This window comes from Danio rerio, chromosome 23 (assembly GCF_049306965.1).
Source record: "Danio rerio strain Tuebingen ecotype United States chromosome 23, GRCz12tu, whole genome shotgun sequence".
NCBI lineage: Eukaryota > Metazoa > Chordata > Actinopteri > Cypriniformes > Danionidae > Danio > Danio rerio.
In genome coordinates, this window is record NC_133198.1 from 5808101 (window position 1) to 5829831 (window position 21731).

At 38.0% G+C, this 21731-nt stretch overlaps 1 protein-coding gene across 2 annotated transcripts in view; it reads right to left on the reverse strand.

The window, feature by feature from the left end:
• The window catches only part of csrp1a (cysteine and glycine-rich protein 1a), a 61388-nt gene that overhangs the window by 3591 nt on the left and 36066 nt on the right, over window positions 1-21731 (reverse strand). The window contains 3 exon segments of one of the 2 annotated variants that reach the window (NM_205567.1): window positions 1708-1876; window positions 5733-5842; window positions 18447-18561. In NM_205567.1, the coding sequence (NP_991130.1) occupies window positions 1708-1876; window positions 5733-5841 (278 nt within the window). In that variant the 5' untranslated portion in view covers window position 5842; window positions 18447-18561. 2 annotated transcript variants of the gene reach the window in all.

The window sequence follows — 21731 nt, forward strand, 5'->3', positions numbered from 1 at the left end:
AGAGTGAGTCTTATTACGTCTTACAGTGTGATGCATTAATGCATGAGTAAAGCTTGGTTCAAACCAATCAGCGCGCTCTATTGTGCAACTTCATTAATATTCATTAGTGTCACCGTATTTACACGACAGAGACGCAACGTTGTGTTGGCAAAACAAGCGTGAAGTGTTGCTTTTATAGTTTGCTGCCGTTAAGTTTTGTTTTAATTTTCTCTCTGTGAGAGCTCAGAGTCACGTGTGGATTAACAGTGTACGCGACGCTCGACAACAATAACTTACGTGTCTAAGGAGGATTATTGTTTACCTGAGAGCTGTTCTCATCTGCAAACGCTGAGATCCGGATTCGCTTGTAGTCTTCTCTTCATAAAGACGCGGCTCTAGTTGCTGGTGATTGTCCTGTCTCTACAGATTTGGTAAGTGAGCGACCAGTGCTCTTTGTTTATTCAGTTTGTTCGTGTCGAACTAAGTTAACTATTGCACCGAGTGTAAACATGTTAGCACCCCAACCAAACTTTAATCTCGTGTAGGGTTTTTACCGCATTTTGTGACCGGAATAACACACGCGGCTTTCTGACGCTGCCTGTCGTGTGCATCTAAGTTTCCGGGAAATGCGGAGGGTTTTTTTCTCTCATTCGCCGTGGGGTATCAAACATTGCATGAAAAATACATGCTTACAGCAGTTCCTCGAATCAAATATCTTGTTTGTCGCGAGGGGCATTAATGAATTCCCTGAATCAAAGAGCCAAACTGCAGTTAAAGTCCAACATTTAATAATTTGGCAAATAATTTGACTACAGATGTCCATGTAGGTTAAACACCATCACTTTTTTACTGTGTGTTTATTTTGACTCTAAAACTCGCGCGTGCCCAAATAGACACTCCCACACCCTCCCACTTTAGTTCCTCCGACACTCCCCCCTCAACAGAGCTGGACACGCCTACTTTTCTGACTTTTTCCATAGAGGTGTGAAAACACCCTGCTGAAACGAGGGGGTTTCATGGCCCTTTAATCTTCTTTGTAAATGTGTCAATTTGAGTGAAAATTAAGTTACTTGACTGAAAATTAGAGGTTTTTAGCATCTGCCAAATAATTACATTTTATGGAAACAGAACATCATGAAAGATTTATAAAACTTCTATATTTTGAAAACTGAAAACTGCTTATGTGTGACGGAGGCCAGCTAGTGAGTGCCGTGCTGGTAAACCTAGAGGGAATTGTCTTTAGCCTCCTTGTTAGAGCAACCGGCTTCCATGCGGAAGGTAGCCGGTACGATACCAGCTCGGAGCAGGTTGGGTGGCGTAGGACCGGCGGGGTTACATTGGTGCCGTGACCCGGATGAGAGTGAGGTTTAGGGGGGTGAGTTTAACGGAGGCCAGCTAGTGAGTGTTGTGCAGGTAAACCTCACTCCTCTGACCTCTAAAGATGCTCTAGCGACAGACGCTAGAGGCCATGGTCTTTAGCCTCCTTGGTAGAGCAACCATCTCCCATGTGGAAGGTTGCCGGTTTGATACCAGCTCGGAGGGAGTTGGGTGGCGTAGGACTAGCGGGGTTATATATGCAACATATGCAAGTCAGACGATCCTTTTTCCATATACTGTAATTGGCCAGTTCAAGCTACAAAATGTAAATGATTCTAACAGTCAAAGGATTAAAATAATACAATTTTATATGGTATTCAGTATCAAAATGTAAAGAAAGTGTATTCTTACTCCACAGCTTTAATGCCCAGTGACTCTCCTTTGTCCATGCTCAGAGTTCCTGCACCAGCGCCGTAGCCGTAGCCTTTGGGTCCATATTTTTTGCCATAACAGGCCTTGCAGTAGATCTCATTCTCATGGACGGCCACCGTGGTACTGTCAAGATTCTTCCTACAAACCACTAAAATGAGAAAGATAAGTGAATGTGATGATGAATACATAGCTGTTCTGCGGTGATCCTCAGCTTTAACTGTAACCCTGTAAGATCATCTAAACTATAATGACCGATATGCATTTGGTTCACCATTTGCTCTCAAAAGTCCCTCAACTGGCCGAGGCATGGACTCCAAGGCAAGAGTCCTGAAGATACCCTGTGGAATCTGGTGCCAAAATGTTAGTGGATCAATTGTTGGTCCAGCATATACTACAGCTGCTCAAGTGGATTGAGGTCTGAGGAATCTGGAGGCCAAGGAAACACCTTAAACTCTTCATCGTGTCCTTCAAAGCCATTCCTGAGTAATATGTGAGGTATGGCAGGTGGATTATCTTTCTGAATGAGGCCACCCTTAGGAGTAGTTTTTCTTTATCTGCAACAGCATTTAGGTAGAGGCGCCATGTGTTGAATTTACATCTGTAAGACATTGCCAGATCCAGGGTTTCCCAGCAGAACAATGCCCTGTACCTCACACTCCTCCACCAACTTTTCATCATCCTGGTGCAAACATCTCCTCAGGTAAATGGCACAAATTTAAAACACTTCACATGATTTTAAAAGAACCAGGACACTTCAGACCATGGTGACCTTACTTCACTATTCCAAGGCTCAGTTCAAACCTTTGGGTGTTCATCATAGGTGCATTTAATGGGCCATCATAGACCAGAGATGGTCAAACTTGGTCCTCGAAGGCCAATGTCCTGTGGAGATAAGCTCCAACCCTAATCAAATGCACTTGCCTATAGCATACTGATTAGCATGTTCAGGTATGTTTGATAAGTGTTGGAGCTAAACATTGCAGGACACCGGCTCTTCAGGTCGGGTTTGCTCATCCATGTCATACTGTAGATCAGGGGTGGCTAACCCTGGTTCTGGAGAGCCACCTTCCTGCAGATTTCAATTGCAACTCATATCAAACACACCTGCCTGTAATTATCACATGGTGTTCAGGTCCTAATTAATTGGTTCAGGTGTGTTTGATATGGGTAGCAACTGAAATCTGCAGGAAGGTGGCTCTCCAGGAACAGGGTTGCCCACCCCGGCTGTAGATGCTCTAATTCACAGGTGTCAAACTCAGTTCCTGGAGGGCCACAGCTCCACACAGTTTAGTTCCAGCCCTACTTAAACACACCTGATCAAACTATTTGAGTGCTTTGGGCTTGTTTGATACCTACAGATAGGAGTGTTAAAGCAGAGCTGGAACCGAACTCAGCAGGGTTGCGGACCCTGAGAAATAAAGTTTGACACCCCTGCTATAATTCAGAAAACCTATGTATATTTTTTTCAGTTTCTTCAGTAAAGTTTTGTTTGGTTTGTGCCACACCTAGACCTCATGTTGGTTCGAACCAGACAGGATAACATTCTTTGCTCTTGTGCATTGACAAGCCTTTGGTGGCTGATTTTTGTTCTGTCATCCTCAGACAATTGTTGTACAGTTCTCGCCTATGCTGGCATGGAGCAACCCACTAGCCCTGACATCTAATTTACGCAGATATTAATATGTGACCTTGTTAAGAGATTACTAACTACATTCCTTTAAACTGGTCACAATTTTATCGTTCACTAGTGAGAACGTTTACATGGACATCAATACTGATATGATTAAGACATACTCTGATTTAGAGTCTACCATGTAAATAACAAGTACCTTAATTTGACTAAAGTCATAATCAAACTAAACAGAAATAAATGTAAGATATGTGGAGTATGGCTTTTTTCACGTTATTGAAGTGCAATACAAACATGTAAACACTTCCTTAAAGACCAAAACAGCCGCCCGCGGCTAAAATGCTAGTGATAGCATGATCCATTGATGCATTTTCCCTCCTCCATGCCCAGATTGGTTCAAACTCGCTCTCTCTCAACCAATAAGCATAGGTTTCGCTTTGTGGATCAGCAATCAGCTATGAGAACAACTCAGAATGAGAAATAGGCCGTACATTTACACACGGCTAAATAAAACGCAAAAAAAAAAAAAAAGTTATTATAAATAATTCTCAATACTAAGTACCTTTGCATGCAGAAAAGCACAAAAACAAGACAAAACAGTGACACAGCAAAGACGAAGTGCTGGTCTTGCTGTTTTCAAAGGACGCAAATATCGGTGCGGTTGTTTGTCTGCAACGCAAAAGTTAAGAAGCGGCAGGGTCAACACCATATGCTGGCACATAAAACCTAAGGATGGTCCACATTGAATCTAGTTTAGTTATATAGTTATAGTATAGTAAATATTTATATCTATTTTTTTACTGAGGATTTCCACCATGTTTATTTGGACTTGGACGCATTATTTCTTATTTTCTTATTTTTTATTTGTTCATTATAAGTGGTGTCATTTATGGTAACTGAAAATATGTTATTTGGAAAACGTCAAACTTGATTCAGTATTCTGTCATTTTGTAACAATCTTTCTGTTTAGCCAATTCCCAGAACTTTTGGGCAAATACATTGTCAGTAAATAAATGCAAAAAAAAGATTTTTCCCACTGAAAAAGCCTTAGAATACCATTGAAATAAATTGCTATAACTTGCTCAGGGAATGGTGGATGTAGACAAAATTTATTTTGGAAGAATAAAACATCATAGTGTGTATTTCTATAGAAAAAAACAAACAAACATCATGAGGTTTTGCTTGTACTAACTAGAAAATGCCACTTTTTTAAAAAAAAAAAAAACGTTTTCTTAAAATTCTGGAATATTTTCTGTCTATTCATATGTTTTTGGACCAAAAAATATTTTAGACTGAACCTTTAAATGACAAAGATTGAAGCTTCAGGTTCTCCTGTTTAAAATAATATATGACACTTGAGGCTGACAGCTAAAATAACAATAAAACTGCTTTAAAAAAAAATTATTATTTAGGCCCATTAGGTGCCCACAAAATACCTCTAGGTCTTTAAGGGTTAATCAAACTATTACCATTTTGTAGTACTTTTCACTATATTGTGTAATAGGACGCACCCAAGGCAGTTGTCAGGCATTTGATGACAAACAAATGAGAATGTCTTCAAGCAAAAGAACACAATTTTATTATGAGCGGGAAAAGATGTTTATGCCTACACTATAACACGTAAAACAGGCACATGAAACAAACATTGAACTCATGTAAACACCTTAATCGTATTGTTGCCTTATGTAGATTAAGGCAAATAATTTGATTGTTAGATGTCCATGTATGCTCCCCTCTCTCTCACTCTCTAATTTAATTTGCAAAAGACCAATAGGTTCTACTAAACAAGTTTTGTAATCATAAAGGCTTATGAGGCAGGGTCCTGTGTTTTGGTCTTCAAAGTTTTGGGGGCTTAGATCTTTTCTCTCTCTCCCACTCTTTCTGCAGGCAGCCTGTCTGGAATGTAGAGTGGTTGGAGGCCCCTATACAGGGTAATAGTAGATGTTACAAACTGAGGTATATAGACAATCAAAAGAGGGCGCCAGAGAACAAATTTCACACTGTCGTCTTGAACTTTAAAAAAAAAAGCCTTGCCACCTGTCTGATTCACATACTATTCATCATACAAGAACCCAGAATTAGACATAGCTCCTCACAAAAATAATGACCTACATTTTAAGAGTAGGAAAAATAATAATACATTGTGATGTTATGATTGAAGCCAAAACATAGTTCTAACTTGTATGCAAAATGCTATCAATATTATTTAGATTGATAAATATATTTAATTCATATCTTAATCGTTAAATTCAGTGATGTCAAGAGATTTCCAGCCATTGGAAAACTTTGTTAGATATACTGAGCAATTATTGACACTGTGAACTTATATGGTCAACGTCATAGCACTGGACACAGGAAAACGAGCAGGACTTACTGCACAGGAAGCAGGATCTGTGGAAGCTCCGCCCTTCACATTGCACTTCCTCTGCAAAATACACTGTTTTCTGGCAGCAGCCGCATTTGTTTCCACCCCCAAGAGGCATCCTGAAAAGCAGAGCAGAGTAGGCCAAAGAGGTCATGAAATCACCAACTTTTTTGGGGTGTGGAGGGGACTCTTTATGATTCACAAAATAAATAAACAACAACATCAAGTTATATTTAGAAATTGTTTCGGTAAAGATGAATGTACAATAAATGTATAGGACAAGAGTGTGGAGAAGATAATATTGAATAGAACTGAAACAAAAAGGTCATGAAGTTTTGTAAATGCCAGATGTGTAATTATACTGCAATTAGACTTCAGCGTAGAACAAAATAGAACTTTACACAGAAGTGATGACATACCACAAGCAAAACACAATGCCAAAAAAAGGCATTCAGATTAGTAAAAAATGCATGCCTGCAATGTGAAACAGGGTGGTTGGGATATAAAAGTGCATACTTGTTGTGATTCCAGAGTACAGCATGAACTTGGCAAGCTTGTCAAGTTTATGTGTTTCCTTTTAAAATATGTTCCTGGTCACTACACTTAACATCATTACTGATCTCCATTCGTCTGGAAAAAAGTTAGATGAGGTCTAATACAGTGGTTCTCAAACTTTTTTCACCAAGTACCTCCTCAGAAAAAGTTGTCTCTCCAAGTACCCCCTTATGACCAGTATTGAAATAAAGTAGCGTAGTTGGTCAAATTAAGCAGGTACAGCACTGCACAGTTCGAAAACGAAGCAAAGTCATATTCATTCAATAAAATTATATTCCATACAAAATATGAAGCTGATCTGTCGTTCATCAGTTCTGAAAAGTTAAGATGTTTTCAACTGGGGATGCCTGGAATACGCAAGCGATTCGTGCTGCAGTTCTTACTAATTTTGCTAGCCTGTGGGTTAAATTTTGGCACTCAAGTGACCAAGATGTAACAAGAGAATACGCTCATTTTTCAAAATAAAAGATTTTTTAAAATAAATGATTATTCAGACTCAGATTAAAAATAAAACTGAAATAATTAATGATTTTTTTGTTCGGTCGGTACCAGTTGATCTATAGACCGGTGCCAGTCTGTGGCCCAAGGGTTGTGGACTACTGCTCTAGCACGTACAGTATCTGCTCTGCAAGCACCATGCACCTCTTTCTCTAGTTTTGTGCCAATTAAATTGATTTTTAGCAGCTGATGACGCCATGCAAGTAAACATTCTAAGCACAACGCTACGATCGTAGGCTTTAGAAACAACCAATACTGATCACATCGGTGTTATCGTACGCATCAAATGATCAAAATTGTATTTATTTTTTCTTTTGTTACTCAGTGATTCCTCCGCGTACCACTAGAAGTAAGCCAGTGTTACACAGTTTAAGAACCACTGGTCTGATACATTCTGAGAATGATAAAGTCAGAACCTTCAATGAAAGCTTTCATTCATTTTCCTTCAGCTTAGTCCCTTCAGGGGTCGCCACAGCGGAATGAACAGCCAAATTATCCAGCATGTTTTACACAGCGGATGCTCTTCCAGCTGCAACTCAGTACTGTGGAGCACCCATACACTCTCACATGCACACACATACACTATGGCCAATTTATTTAGCCGCATATGCTGTGGGGGAAACCGGAGCACACAGAAGAAACCCACATTAACACAGGGAGAACATGCAAACTCCACGTAGAATTGCCAACTGACCCAGCCAGGATACAAACCAGTGACCTTTTAGCTGTGAGGTGATAGAGCTAACCACTGAGCCATGGTTTCGCCCCCAGTGAAAACTTAATTATATATACCATGTTCCCTCCGGTCTCACAAATCTCAGGACTTAGGATCTTAGAATTGCTCAATATTCCTCCAACCCTCTGTCTTTGTAAGGCTCTTTTATCCTCCTGCTGTTGTCAGGGTCCTCCATCTTTCTGTCAGGGTCTTCCATCCCTCTTTCTTTGTAAGGCTCTTCCATCCTTTAACATTTGTAAGGCTCCTCCACCCCCTGCATCTCTCAGACTTCTATATCTGTCTGTCTCTGTCAGAATCCTCCATCCCTCTGTTTTTACCAGGCTCCTCCATCCATCGGTCTTTGTAATACTACTCCATCATTGTGCATCTGTCTGTCTCTTGCATCCCTCTATCTTTGTTAGGCTCCTCCATACCTCTTTCCTTGTAAGGCTCATCCATCCATCTGCATCTGTCATGGTACTCCATTTGTCTGTTTTTTAATACTCCTTCATCCTTCTACATCTGTCCATCTCCTCCACCCATCTGTTTTTGTAAGACCCCTCAATCTCTCTGGCTTTACCAGGCTCCTCCATCCCTCTGTCTTTGTTAGGCTCCTCCATCCATGTTTCTTGTTATAGCTTTTCAGACTTCTCCATCCTTTTGCATCTGTCAGGTTCTTGCACCCCTCCATCTCTATCAGGCTCCTCCATACCTCTTTCCTTGTAAGGCCTCTCCATCCTTTGGCATCCGTACGGCTCCTCCATCCACCTGTCTTTGTTAGGCTCCTATCTTTTTCAGACTCCTCCATGCCAGTTTCTTTGTAAGGCTTCTCCATCCTTCTGCATCTGTCAGACTCCTTCATCCATCTGTCTTTGTAAGGCTCCTCCATTCCTCTGTTTTTGCCAGGGTCCTCCATCCATCTGTCTTTGTAATACTCCTCCATCATGTCTTCCATACATCTTTCCTTGTTATGCCTCACAATCCTTTGACATCTGTAAGGCTCCTCTGCATCTGTCCAGCTCCTCCATCCATCAATCTTATGGACTCCTCCATGCTTGTTAAAGCAACATCTATCATGCCCGAGAGTGTGTGTGTGTGTGTGTGTGTGTGTGTGTGTGTGTGTGGTCACGTGATGTGCATTTTCAGCGTTTTGGTGTGGACGGAGAGCTGTTCAGAATCGCTGGGTAAAACGCTAGTGTGGACGCGGTTCGTTTTCATTCTAAAACGTCGTTTCAAAACTAAAACGCACTAGTGTACATGGGGCCTTAGAAGTGTAGTGGTTTTTGGTTTTCTCTTACTGAATCAAACTCAGTCTGGAGGTTATGAATATCAGAAGAATATACTTTATTGTCGACAACAAAGGAGAACTTTCAGGAGATCCCCAGTAGCATCTCTGTCTGAAAAATTCTGTCTCACTCATCTTCTGCCCTCCTTAAATACTCTGTTTTTTCCTTTGTTGTACCTATGTCACACAAGATCCCTCCTAGTTTAACCCTTGACTCCAAATTCCACCTCTGTCATGTGTTTTTCCCTTATTTCTACATATATCACACAAGACCCCCCTAGTTTAACCCTTGACTCCAAATTCCACCTCTGTCATCTGTTTTTCCCTTATTTCTACATATGTCACACAAATTCCACCTAGGTTAACCCCTGACCTCAATTTCCACCTAGGTTAACCCCTGACCCAAACCTGGTAACTATATAACTTATCCAGTTCTTGTGATATGGTAATTCTTCTAATGGTATGCAAGTCTACAAGCAGATTATATACATACAATTTGAATATGTATATTAACTTCACACTTTAAAGAGTATAAAATCCACTTCAGAAGTCCAAACAATTCATGAAACTAATTCCAAATCATCTTTAATTTGTAATCTTATTCTTTCAGAGTAGCTGCTCACCAGCATATTAGGCCTAGATTAGAGAACAGGAGTTCAAATTAAAAGTTCGATATTGAAATGCTAGAAATGGACAAGTCATCCCCATCACCCTTGGTGCTGCTACTGATTACAACACCAAATAAATCAAATAGTCTCATTTACTGTATGTGGGTCTTGACTTTTACAAAACAAATACAAAACAAAACAAATGTCATCCTTTATAGTTTTGACAATGACTCATGTTCCTCTCATGTGCTGTAATTGCAGGGAAATGTCTCATTGATTTTGTCCAAAAAAGGGCTTGTTGGTTATAATCGAGACATTCCTGCATAGTTCAGATGTCTCCAGTCTAAACACCCACTCTGGCCCCTGTCTCCAGACATGCGGGGTTGTCAAGGATGTAAGGAAATAGCATGAGTCGGCACACAGCCACACATACAGATAAGGTTCTGTGTTGTACACACGCCTATTAAACATTCACCAAACCATTGGCCACTTCCCTCCTGTTGCAAACATGCTTCTCTGTTGTTACAACAGAAGATCACAAAGAGTTTGATAGATAGGCTCATAGCCAGAAGTTTGACAGTATTATGGTACAACTGAGAAAGTTTAAGACAGTTCTATCAGCTGAATGTAATTTAATCTACACCACACCAGATTATATCTCAAAGTTTTTGTTTTCCTGATTCCTACAAAGCCACCAATCTTACAGGTTAATTTCCAAGTAAACATGGAAAGCTTTTTGATGGTTTTGGATGCTCATCTCACGACTACAGAATTTTTGGAGTTTTCGGAACATGTCAGAGTGCAAGTTTCAAAACACTACAGTACCATTATTGTCAGTGTTTAAACTACTAACACAATGGCTGTTTTTTAATTACAAGAACACAGAGAACGGACTTGCGTTCTTGTGGAGGGCAGTCTTGCTAGGTGTCCTCGGAAGAACGAACTCAGGAGACCGCGAGGGCAGAGAACACGTCCTTTGAGAAATGAGATGCTGCGTTCTTCCTGATGGTCATGTGATCTTCACGCGTTTTAAATGGAAATTATTTAAACATTACAGCACTCGAATGACGATTTATTGTTTCCCCCCTCTTCAAAATATATACTTTGCATAAAAACATTATAAATATACTCTGCACAATATTAATAAAACAAATTTTAATACGGATTTCATCAAACAGACACCCTTAATGTTTTATTCCCTTATTAAGATGTTCATGGTGATGTTTACTTTCACCGTTTCATTTAGGGAAACTCCTGAGGTAAATAAGTGATATCTCTGAACTTTAATAATAAATCTAGATAAAATGCTGCGCTTCCCACCTCCAGTCGCAATTACTTCTGGGACTTCTAGCGCGAGACCGGTGCTCAAGTCTGCATCAGTGCGTCCTCGATATCAAGATCACATCCGGGAAGTTTCACGCGTCCTCCGTACTTGCGGTCTTAAGTATTGGAACTGAACTTAGGCAGCTGATGATGACGTTGCACGTGAGCACGAGGACGCAAGACCGCTAAAGAACGCATATTGAGAAACAGCCAATTTAACGTCATATGTGTGTATTACGTGTTCAGTCTGAGCAAATACTTGACAACTTAAACAATACTAGTGGTCCGTATGTGCACATGCAAAGAGTTTTTTTTTCTTCTTTGTGATGAACAAAATATAACTACCTTAAATATTTGTTATCCATTAAAGGTCGCCTATGATGAAAATCAACTTTTGTAAGCTGTTTGGACAGAACTGTGTAGGTATAGTGTGTACACAGTCATACTGGAGTGATAGATACACAAGAAGCCTCTTTTTTTAAACTTCCCGAGGTTAAATAGGACTCAAATCCCTGCAATTTTGAGGCTCACCACAACGTAACATATGAGTGCAGTTTCCCCACCCACTAAATTGATTGACAGCCGCGTATTAACATGTCTCCATAGTAACATGTATAATCATATCTACAAGACAGGATGTTTGCAAAGGATTAAAAGATCTGTTCAGCTCTCTGAGATCATCTGCACCTTAAAAATGAGTTTTACAAGTTTAAAACGTTTTTAAAACAGCGCATGTTTGTAATAAAGACTAAGTATTTCTTCACCACAGTGTCCAATCATAAAAGATATTTCAATCTCAGTTTGTTGACTTAAATCAGGTTTATTTTGCATGTTAACATAACAGGGGCCTGTTTCAGAAAGGAGGTTAAGTGAAAACTCAGAGTATTTTAACCCTGAAATGAGAGAAACTCTGGGTTTTTCGTTTCAAAATGGCAGGTTTGTTAAACTCGAGAAATCAGGGTAAGTCAAGCCTGTTTCTGAAAAAAAGGTAACTTTAACTCAGAGTCAGTTACTGTGGTAACTTACTCTGTGAATCTAACCTGGTCAGAAGCAGGTTTTATTCTCTAAACTCAGAGTTTCTGTCGGTCTCCTCCCCTTTTTTTAAAGATGAAGCGGTATTTCTCGCCTTAGCCTTACGTTTCCACCCACCTATTTTTATGCTTATTTTGGATACGTGCATAAAAACTATTGATAGAAACGTCATGATGCACATAACTTTTTAAAATATGCATAAAAAACGCGCATAACTGAGTAGGATACACTTTTATTCGATAGAAAATTTGTGCATAAACTACGATGGAAACACTTTTACTGAACAAATTACAGCATGTACATTAAAAAAAGATCATGATCATAAGATAATGAAAATGTGTGTAAATGAACAAACCAGCAAGCTGAGCACACTGTAACACGTCTTAAATTATTGTTTTAGTCATTCTAAAATGCCTTAACTGTTTCAGTATTAGTGTATATTATTAATTACCTCCGAACGTCTGGAGCGTGTCAAGAGTCTCCGCGTCTCATGGCTTCAGACGCCCCCACGTGTTCATTGTGTTTCAGCATTGTCTTCTGACATCGAGGCGCAAGTACATTAATTAGGCTAAATAAAGAATTAATTGACGCAGCTTCTTCTACCACAGTAAATTCTGCTTTTACTGTTGATATTTGGTGCCAGTTTAATCAGGAAGTGACGATTTTTTCTTTCTCTTTGACTCGTTGGATGGAATTTTATTCGCATCTTTTATGCAATATTCCAGTTTTGCACATAAATTTATGTAATATATTTGGATGGAAACACAGCTATTGCCTACATTTTAGTCACACACAGAAGAACTGTACTAGAATGGCTTATGCTTTTTTAATAAATAATTAAATTGAATTCACCTTCGATATGCACTGTAACTAGATTAATGGGATTATTATTCTTTCTAAAAATTATTTTTAGCACTGCTTACCTTCTAAATGTTATATTAACCTCTATCACTTGATCAATAAAAAAGGCAGACACACAAGTGCACTGTTAAATCATTTAAAACTAATAAATGTATAAAAAAAGTTTAGAAAAAAATATATAAACGTCACAAATTACATTACTTATTTTATTATACTTAAATATTTAAATACTTAAAAAGTGAAATTAGGCATTAACTTGAGCAGCTGTTTTCCCACGCTAACTGTCTCTTCTTCACTGATGGTTGCTTCTTTTCAAATATATACGCTCATATTTGCTATAACTTTGCATGAGAACATCAAGTTCAGCTGGAGAAAGAAATGGTGATCTCTTTTATAAGATGTTGCCATAGTCACTCGTAATGTCTGCGCTCCATTGATAATGCCTTTTTAAAGTCACGGTGTGCGCGCTTAACTCTGAGTTGGTCTACTCAAAGTTGATTGACCCAACTCAGATCAGCTGTTCTGAAACCGAAAACTCAGAGTTTTTAATCTCTCGGTAAATCAACTCAGAGTTCAAGTTTAAACTCTGAGTTGTTTGAACCTCCTTACTGAAACAGGCCCCAGATGTCCTTGAAGCTGCGTATATTAATGCGTCTCCTGTCACATTTGCCATGCAAAACAGTGCAAATCTAATTATGTGTGTACGTACGTGAACATTATAATTACATTGTGTGTGACTCATCATTCCAGAATGACTTGACTTAACTCCACAACAGATATATCAATTAGCAGTTGGGAAATTTCTTATTGTAGTAAGGGAGATCTGCTTTATTCTTGTCTGTCACTGTGCTGTTTATCTACTTAAAGGCTACACGCATCAGAGCAACACAGAGAGATCTCTATGGGTCTGGCTGTTTCTCAATATGCATTCGTCAGGTGTCTTGCATCCTCGTGTTCTCGTGTAACATCATCATCAGCTGCCAAAGTTCAGTTCCAATACTCAAGACCAGGGGCCTGTTTCAGAAAGGAGGTTAACTGAAAACTCTGAGTATTTTAACCCTGAAATGAGAGAAACTCTGGGTTTTCCGTTTCAAAATGGCAGGTTTGTTAAACTCGAGAAAGCAGGGTAAGTCAAGCCTGTTTCTGAAAGAAAGGTAACTTTAACTCAGAGTCAGTTACTGTGGTAACTTACTCTGTGAATCTAACCTGGTCAGAAGCAGGTTTTATTCTCTAAACTCAGAGTTTCTGTCGGTCTCCTCCCCTTTTTTAAAGATGAAACGGTATTTCTCGCCTTAGCCTTACGTTTCCACCTATTTTTATGCTTATTTTGGATACGTGCATAAAAACGATTGATAGAAACGTCATGATGCACATAACTTTTTAAAATATGCATAAAAAACGCACATAACTGAGTAGGATAAACTTTTATTCGATAGAAAATGTGCGCATAAACTACGATGGAAACACTTTTACCGAACAAATTACAGTATGTACATAAAAAAAAGATCATGATCATATGATAATGAAAATGTGTGTAAATGAACAAACCAGCAGGCTGAGCACTCTGTAACATGTCTTAAATATTGTTTCAGTCATTCTAAAATGCCTTAACTGTTTCAGTATTAGTGTATATTATTAATTACCTCCGAACGTCTGGTGCGTGTCAAGAGTCTCCGCGTCTCATGGCATCAGACGCCCCCACGTGTTCATTGTGTTCGAGGCGCAAGTACATTAATTAGGCTAAATAAAGAATTTATTGACGCAGCTTCTTCTACCACAGTAAATTCTGTTTTTACTGTTGATATTTGGTGCCAGTTTAATCAGAAAGTGACGATTTTTTTCTCTTTGACTCGTTGGATGGAATTTTATTTGCATCTTTTATGCAATATTCCAGTTTTGCACATAAATTTATGTAATATATTTGGATGGAAACATAGCTATTGCCTACATTTTAGTCACACACAGAAGAACTGTACTAGAATGGCTTATGCTTTTTAATAAATAATTCAATTGAATTCACCTTCGATATGCACTGTAACTAGATTAATGGGATTATTATTCTTTCTAAAAATTATTTTTAGTACTGCTTACCTTCTAAATGTTATATTAACCTCTATCACTTGATCAATAAAAAAGGCAGACACACAAGTGCACTGTTAAATCATTTAAAACTAATAAATGTATAAAAGAAAGTTTAGAAAAATATATATAAACGTCACAAATTACATTACTTATTTTATTATACTTAAATATTTAAATACTTAAAAAGTGAAATTAGGCATTAACTTGAGCAGCTGTTTTCTCACGCTAACTGTCTCTTCTTCACTGATGGTTGCTTCTTTTCAAATATATACACTCATATTTGCTATAACTTTGCATGAGAACATCAAGTTCAGCTGGAGAAAAAAATGGTGATCTCTTTTATAAGATATTGCCATAGTCACTCGTAATGTCTGCGCTCCATTGATAATGCCTTTTTAAAGTCACGGTGTGCGCGCTTAACTCTGAGTTGGTCTACTCGAAGTGGATTGACTCAACTCAGATCAGCTGTTCTGAAACCGAAAACTCAGAGTTTTTAATCTCTCGGTAAATCAACTCAGAGAACAAGTTTAAACTCTGAGTTGTTTGAACCTCCTTACTGAAACAGGCCCCAGAAGGACAAAAGAAAGTTCCCGGATGTTTTCTTGAAATTGAGGACGCACCGATGCAGACTTGAGCACCAAACTCACTCTAGAAGTCCCAGAAGTCATTGAGACTGGAGGTGGGAAGCACAGCATTATATTTTGATTTATTATTAAAGTTCAGAGATATAATTTATTAACCTCAGGATTTTCCCTAAATGAAACGGTGAATATAAACATTACCATGGACATCTTAATAAAGGAATAAACACATTAAGGGTGTTTGTTTGCTGAAATTCGTATACATTTTTTATTTATTTATATTGTGCAATGTATATTCATAATGTTTTTTATGCATAGTGTATATTTTGAAAAGGGGAAAAACAATAAATCATTGTATGAATGCTGTAATGTCATTCCAGTAAAGATCCATTAGCATAGATGTTGCTTTATCTAACACTATCTAATAATGAGTGCTATAGTATAACATACATAAAAATTAGTCTGCTTATCGTTTCTGTTAACTCAAACTCAAAATAATATTAAGAAATATAACTAATGTATTAGTTAATGCTCCCATTAAATATGATTAATAACTTCAATACATGTAATGTAATGCTTATTTACATGCAAGACCCTAATCAACACAATCCATAAACCTTCAGGAAATAAAAGTTCATTAATATCACTAGAATCTGTTTGGAGTTTGCATGTTCCCCCTGTGTCAGCATGGGATTACTCCCACAGCCCAAAGATAAACAGATTAGGTGAATTCAAGTCTCGAAATTGTTCCTCCCTCGACTCGTGCATAGTCAAGACTTGTGTATTGGAAAGTCTGGTATGTCTCGCCAAGACTGGTTCTTGCTTTGAATATAGGCATTAAGGTTATGGTGGCGTTAAGAAGTAAATAAATAAAACTTCTTAGTACTTAAATATACGCTAAGACTGTAACAATGACATTTTAAAATGAAGTTCCACAATAAAACAATAGAAAAATTGACAGGAAATAAGGCAGCTTTGCTTGGTAGAACTGTAAATACCACTAAAATATCCTCCTTAGACCCAAATATATATAGTTTTTTAATTTTATGTGATTTCCTACATCCTTTGGGTTAAAAAAATTCTACAATTCAGTTTTTACATTTTGTTTTTATTTTTAATTTTACAGCATGTCCACTGTATTGGACCACAGGACCATTTTAGTCTGAAACAACCACCACTTAGACAACAAAACTGTACAGGATATGGCTGTAAAGGGATTTTAATCTAATATTAATGTAAAAAAAAAAAAAAAAAATATATATATATATATATATATATATATATATATATATATATATATATATATATATATATATATATATATTTTTTTTTTTTTTTTTTTTTTTTTTTCCTTTTGCATTGAAATTCCTGAAACAGTTTAGTCTAAAAAAGAGCCAAACTCTAAAAAAAGAAAAAAGAAAAAAGAAAAAGTGATGTTAATCCAAAACAAATTTAACATAAAAGCAATTTAAAACTGATTGTCACTGACTAATTGTCTCTAATTCTCTAATTGTCTGATTGTCAGACTCTAAATCAGAGTCTCCCTCAACTATCTTATAAAGAATCCTCTCTGCTTCAGTTCTGCCCCCTACAACATGCAGTCATTATTACATTAAGATAGTCCTGGTGTCTACTATAGTGGACATTTAAAAAAGGATGATATTTTGAAACACAAACAAGTTAACAGCTTTGAAAGCTAAATGTATTGTTCCTGACACTTTAATAAACAAATATATATGTAATAATATTAGTAAAAAACATTCAAAAATTAAATTCATTTAAACTCAATTAAACATACCTCTCTCCTTCCCATTAAATGTGCTTTTTTGTATGTCGGCCATTTTGGATGCAGTGCAAGAAGTGTTTCCTAGTATCCCAGCCAATTAACTAACATATCACTAATAAGGCCAGGATGTCCTCAAAACAGTACAACGGGACTTGAGAGAGTAGCTCAATAAATTCAGAGAAAATTCACGAAAACGCAATGTCCACTACAGAGGACACAAGTCAATGGGCAGGGTCTCATGAGGATATGGTAGAAACTGTAAAAAATAACCTACAGCTTACAGTAAACTACCATATTTAGTTAATTTATAGTTTTAATGCACCATTGTTTTGAAGTGCTAAAATCTAAACATTGTACCTTCAGATCACACACAAAAAACAACAACAACCATAAGCATGTGGTCATGAGGAAGTCATATACAATAATAAACCATTGCACAAACAGCTTATCCACAAGCAGAAACACATGCTTATATATTGTCATTCACACAACTTCTAAACTCCATCATGGTAACACACATGACTCCGAACTAAATTAATAAACACTATCAAAAATAGGTCTAACAAACTGTTGTAGATGAGGAAACAAAAATGTAAAATAACCATGATAATGTCAACAAAATGTGCCATCGATAGAATTTTGTCAATTGAAATCAACGTATGATTATTCCCTGTGTATATTAAGAAAAGGTCATGCTTTATTTTCATGGTCTGTTCGTTTAATTTAAATCATATTGCATCTATATGCCAGCTAATTCTTATAAATTTATGACTGTTAGGGTTGGGTTAGGGTTAGTCTAAGTTGACATGTACTTGCAAAATTTCTTATAATTAGTTAAATGTCTGTTTAGCAGCAGCATCAACAGATATTAAGCAGACAGTCTACTAATACTCAAATTGACCATCAAAATAAAGTGTAATCACTTATTGTTAACATGTTTTTACCGTGTAAATCAAAGCCATTTTTATTGGTGTACCCTTAAACAGTACGCTTTTCATAGCCTTTTCAGGTTGAAAACTACCCTTAACAAAACAGACCATTAACAAACAAAACCTTATTGTTAAGTGTTACCAAAATTCCATTGACTCATTCTCAGACTAAATGATTTTTAGAGTCCAGTTACTCTACTAGAAAACAAGACTAGACAAGCCACATTCCTGATTCTAGATTAGCAAAGTTAGTAGAAGTTTGAAACTGTGAAAGTGAGGAATGCGACTTTAATAAGTAAAGGTTCAACAGCCTCTCTCTGAATGTTCAGAATTTTTGAGCTTAAGTTCTGATGAGGCGGAAGGAATGTAAAGCATTCCAGGAAAACGAAACCTCAGACTCAAGTTTGCAGAGACATTACGTATGAGTAGTGCAAAGGACAAAATCAGACAGTGTGAAGAGCTTCTTACCTGCTAGGTGTGTGGATATGAAGAGACAATCACAGCTGTTGTGGGAATGAGGAGAGTTTGTTCAGAGCTTACACGTGTGTTAAAATTCAGCACAGGAGCTCTGGGTGCGGCAGTGAGGGAAGTGACTCAACTGAGCTGTGCTGAGATGTTAAAGGAACAGCACTACCTCAAAACCTACTGTGTATGTGTGTGTGTGTGTGAGTTTGTTTGCTCACTGATGCCCCCTCTCTGGTCCACATTTATTCAGGCACACCTTGACACTGAAAGATTAACAGAACTCGAGGAGGTTTAAATGATTATACAATGGAATAAGTCACAAAGTTTACTACAGTCTATTGAACTGCTAAAATAGCATTGTCAGGAAGAAGTTTTCATTGTGATGCTATAGAAACTTTTTTTGTGAAGAGTGAAAAACCTTTTTAAAATCTGACAAAGAACTCTATTCACTTTAAAAACCCTTTTGAGGAGTAAAATTTTTGCATGGATGTAAACAGTGGTGTAAAGTAACTAATTACAAATACTCAAATTACTATGACTGAGTAGTTTTTCTCAGAAATTGTAATTTTCTAAGTAGTTTTAAAAATGTGTACTTTTACCTTCCTTTGATTACATTTTTAGTGCAGTATCTGTACTTTTACTCCACTACTTTAACCTGCAGTCGCTACTTTTTTTTTTTCTTGTCTATGGGGATTAGCTCAGTTGTCTTTTGATTCCTGTCCAATGACTGTAAAAAATATGGACGACGCGACAGCCCCTTTTCCCATTGAACGCCTTGAGGGCAAAACGCCTGCTTGACGGGCACAAACTGTCGCAAAAGACTGCTGAAATTGGAGCCTTGACATGCGCAGAAGGACTGTCTGATGGAGCCAGAGGAGGAGCCGCGAAAATGAGCGGAGTCGAGCTTCCAACCAAACGCTTTATGTAAAATCAACCACGCCCCCCAAACTTCTCAGCATGCGTTTGCTGTCATATCAACACAAATGGATGTAATAACGTTAACAAATATGAGGGTTTTATATATTCAATCGTGCCAGCTCTGGGTCGCAGCGCATAAACTACTCGCGGTGTCGCGGACTGATTCCGGCTCGCATGCGGCAGCGTCGGCTCGCTCGGCCGCCGCATCTGGCTCGATTGACTCGGGCTGGAATCGGGCTTTGAGTCCAGGCATCCGGAGTAGGTCCAGCAGAGGTAGTCAGTCTGAGCTCTGAGGGGTAAGTCTCCGGCAGGCGACAATCTAGCCGAACTGGTCCGAGTGTATTTTGCCATCTGGGTGGCTAGGCGTGTATCAGCAAACTAATAAAGCCCGAAAAAAGCCCTGACCTTAGCGAATAAACAGTGTTCCACCAGGATCAAGTATGTCAGAAACTGTAGTTTACTGCTGAACTCATTTTGTCATGGTAAAATAACACAGAAATCGAATAATAACACTTCAGTCTCCTGCCGAAGCTCAGACGCGCTGCTTTGAGAGACTGTCAATCACAGCTGTCAATCACGATGACACGCCCAGCATTAAATTACTGCTAAAAGCAAACTGTTTACAAAAATGAAGATCTGCACCTATTTCAGCACAATAACCAGTGCCTTAATCGACCAGAACCATCTTTCGGGACATTTTATTGCAAGTGTAATAATTTTGTTTTTTTGAGCTCAAGTCTCCTTCATTAACACGGAGGAGGCGGGCTTTATGACTTGTACTGCAGCCAGCCCCCAGGGGGCGATCTAACGGCCGAGACCTTCACTCAAACGCAGGCTTGTGGCACACTTGTTCCTGTCCAATCAAATCATACATAAAAGGTAAATCGCATCATATTGACTACCTCAAAACATGGGCAATTTGTAATTGCAGCAAACTGTTTTGAAGCAGTAAAAGTTACCAAGAAGATGTCCAAAATCGTTACACTCAATGACCCAGAGACTGATTAGATCAGGGGTCACCAACATGGTGCCCGCGGGCTATCACATGTGTTGCTCGCAGGCCTGTTCTAAAAATAGCTCACCAGAGCGCCACTTACCAGTAAGCTTAATCTAATATAGAAGTAATCATTTAAAAATGTAAATATTTGCAGAGATATATAAAAGTAAATAAATGCAGGGTTTTTCCTACAGTTAAATCATTGTTGATAACTTTTGCGAGAATCATTAACATGATCAGTGTCTTCACATGGATGAATATCATTAATTATTACCAAAAACATAAAGTATAATTAAAAGTAAATTGAGCAAATTTGTTATTTGAGAAGCGTTTATCAAACTGGTAGCCCTTCACATTAATCGGTATCCAAAAAGTAGCTCTCAGTTTCATAAAGGTTGGTGAACAATTCGGGGTCAGTTCACCTGGCGAGCGAGCGAGCTACTGTGGTGCCGTAAGCGATTTGTTACTTGTATATTTTTATTGTGATTACATATACATATATCGTTTTGTTTGTTGTTTATTTGTTCTTTTATTTTAGTTTGTTTTGCTACTTTGCTGGGTTTTGGGTTTCACTCTCGTACACTGTAAATAAACCATCACTTTACACGTTATATCAGCGAGTTGTGCCATCATTTTGAGGTTTTCTCAGTTTTTTTATATCCTTTGAGAACCCACTACGAGCCTTCCTGGCTCGTAAACCTCACACCTGGTTTAGATGAATGTCACTGATGAGAAGATGATCGATGTTTAATTTATGATGACCGAAATAGCCTTAAACACCCAGCAGGCACAAGATTTCAACATGATGTCAGATTGATGTTGTACTCTAACGTCATGGGGACGTTGCATTTTGTTTGGAAATAAAAACGGAACACTAATGTTGATGTCAGAACTCAACGTCAGGCCAACATCAATGTCCAACCTAAAATCAACCAAATATCAACGTCTAATGATGTAACAGCTTGACGTTGTGTGGACGTCACCACTACGACGTCTATCAGACGTTGAATTTTGGTTGTCATAACCTAATAAATAAATGTCAGTATTTGACATCAATGTGATGTTTGTTTAAGATATTGGCTCACCGTTGGATTTTGGTCACTTTCTAACAACCTAAAATTGACCGTATATCAAAGTCATATCCCGTCATTATTGGACAAAAATAACTGTCCTGTGTCCTGTGTGCTGGCTAGACATTCAATTTTGATTACTTGACATCACAGCCTAAGTCTAACCTAATATTAACATCTTATGATGTTATGTGCCTGCTGGGCAATAACTAAATGCACTACAGAATGTTACGTTTACACACATCCACAGATTACATGTAAACGCCTCAGCTTTTTACAGTACTCACTACTCACTACTCTTGA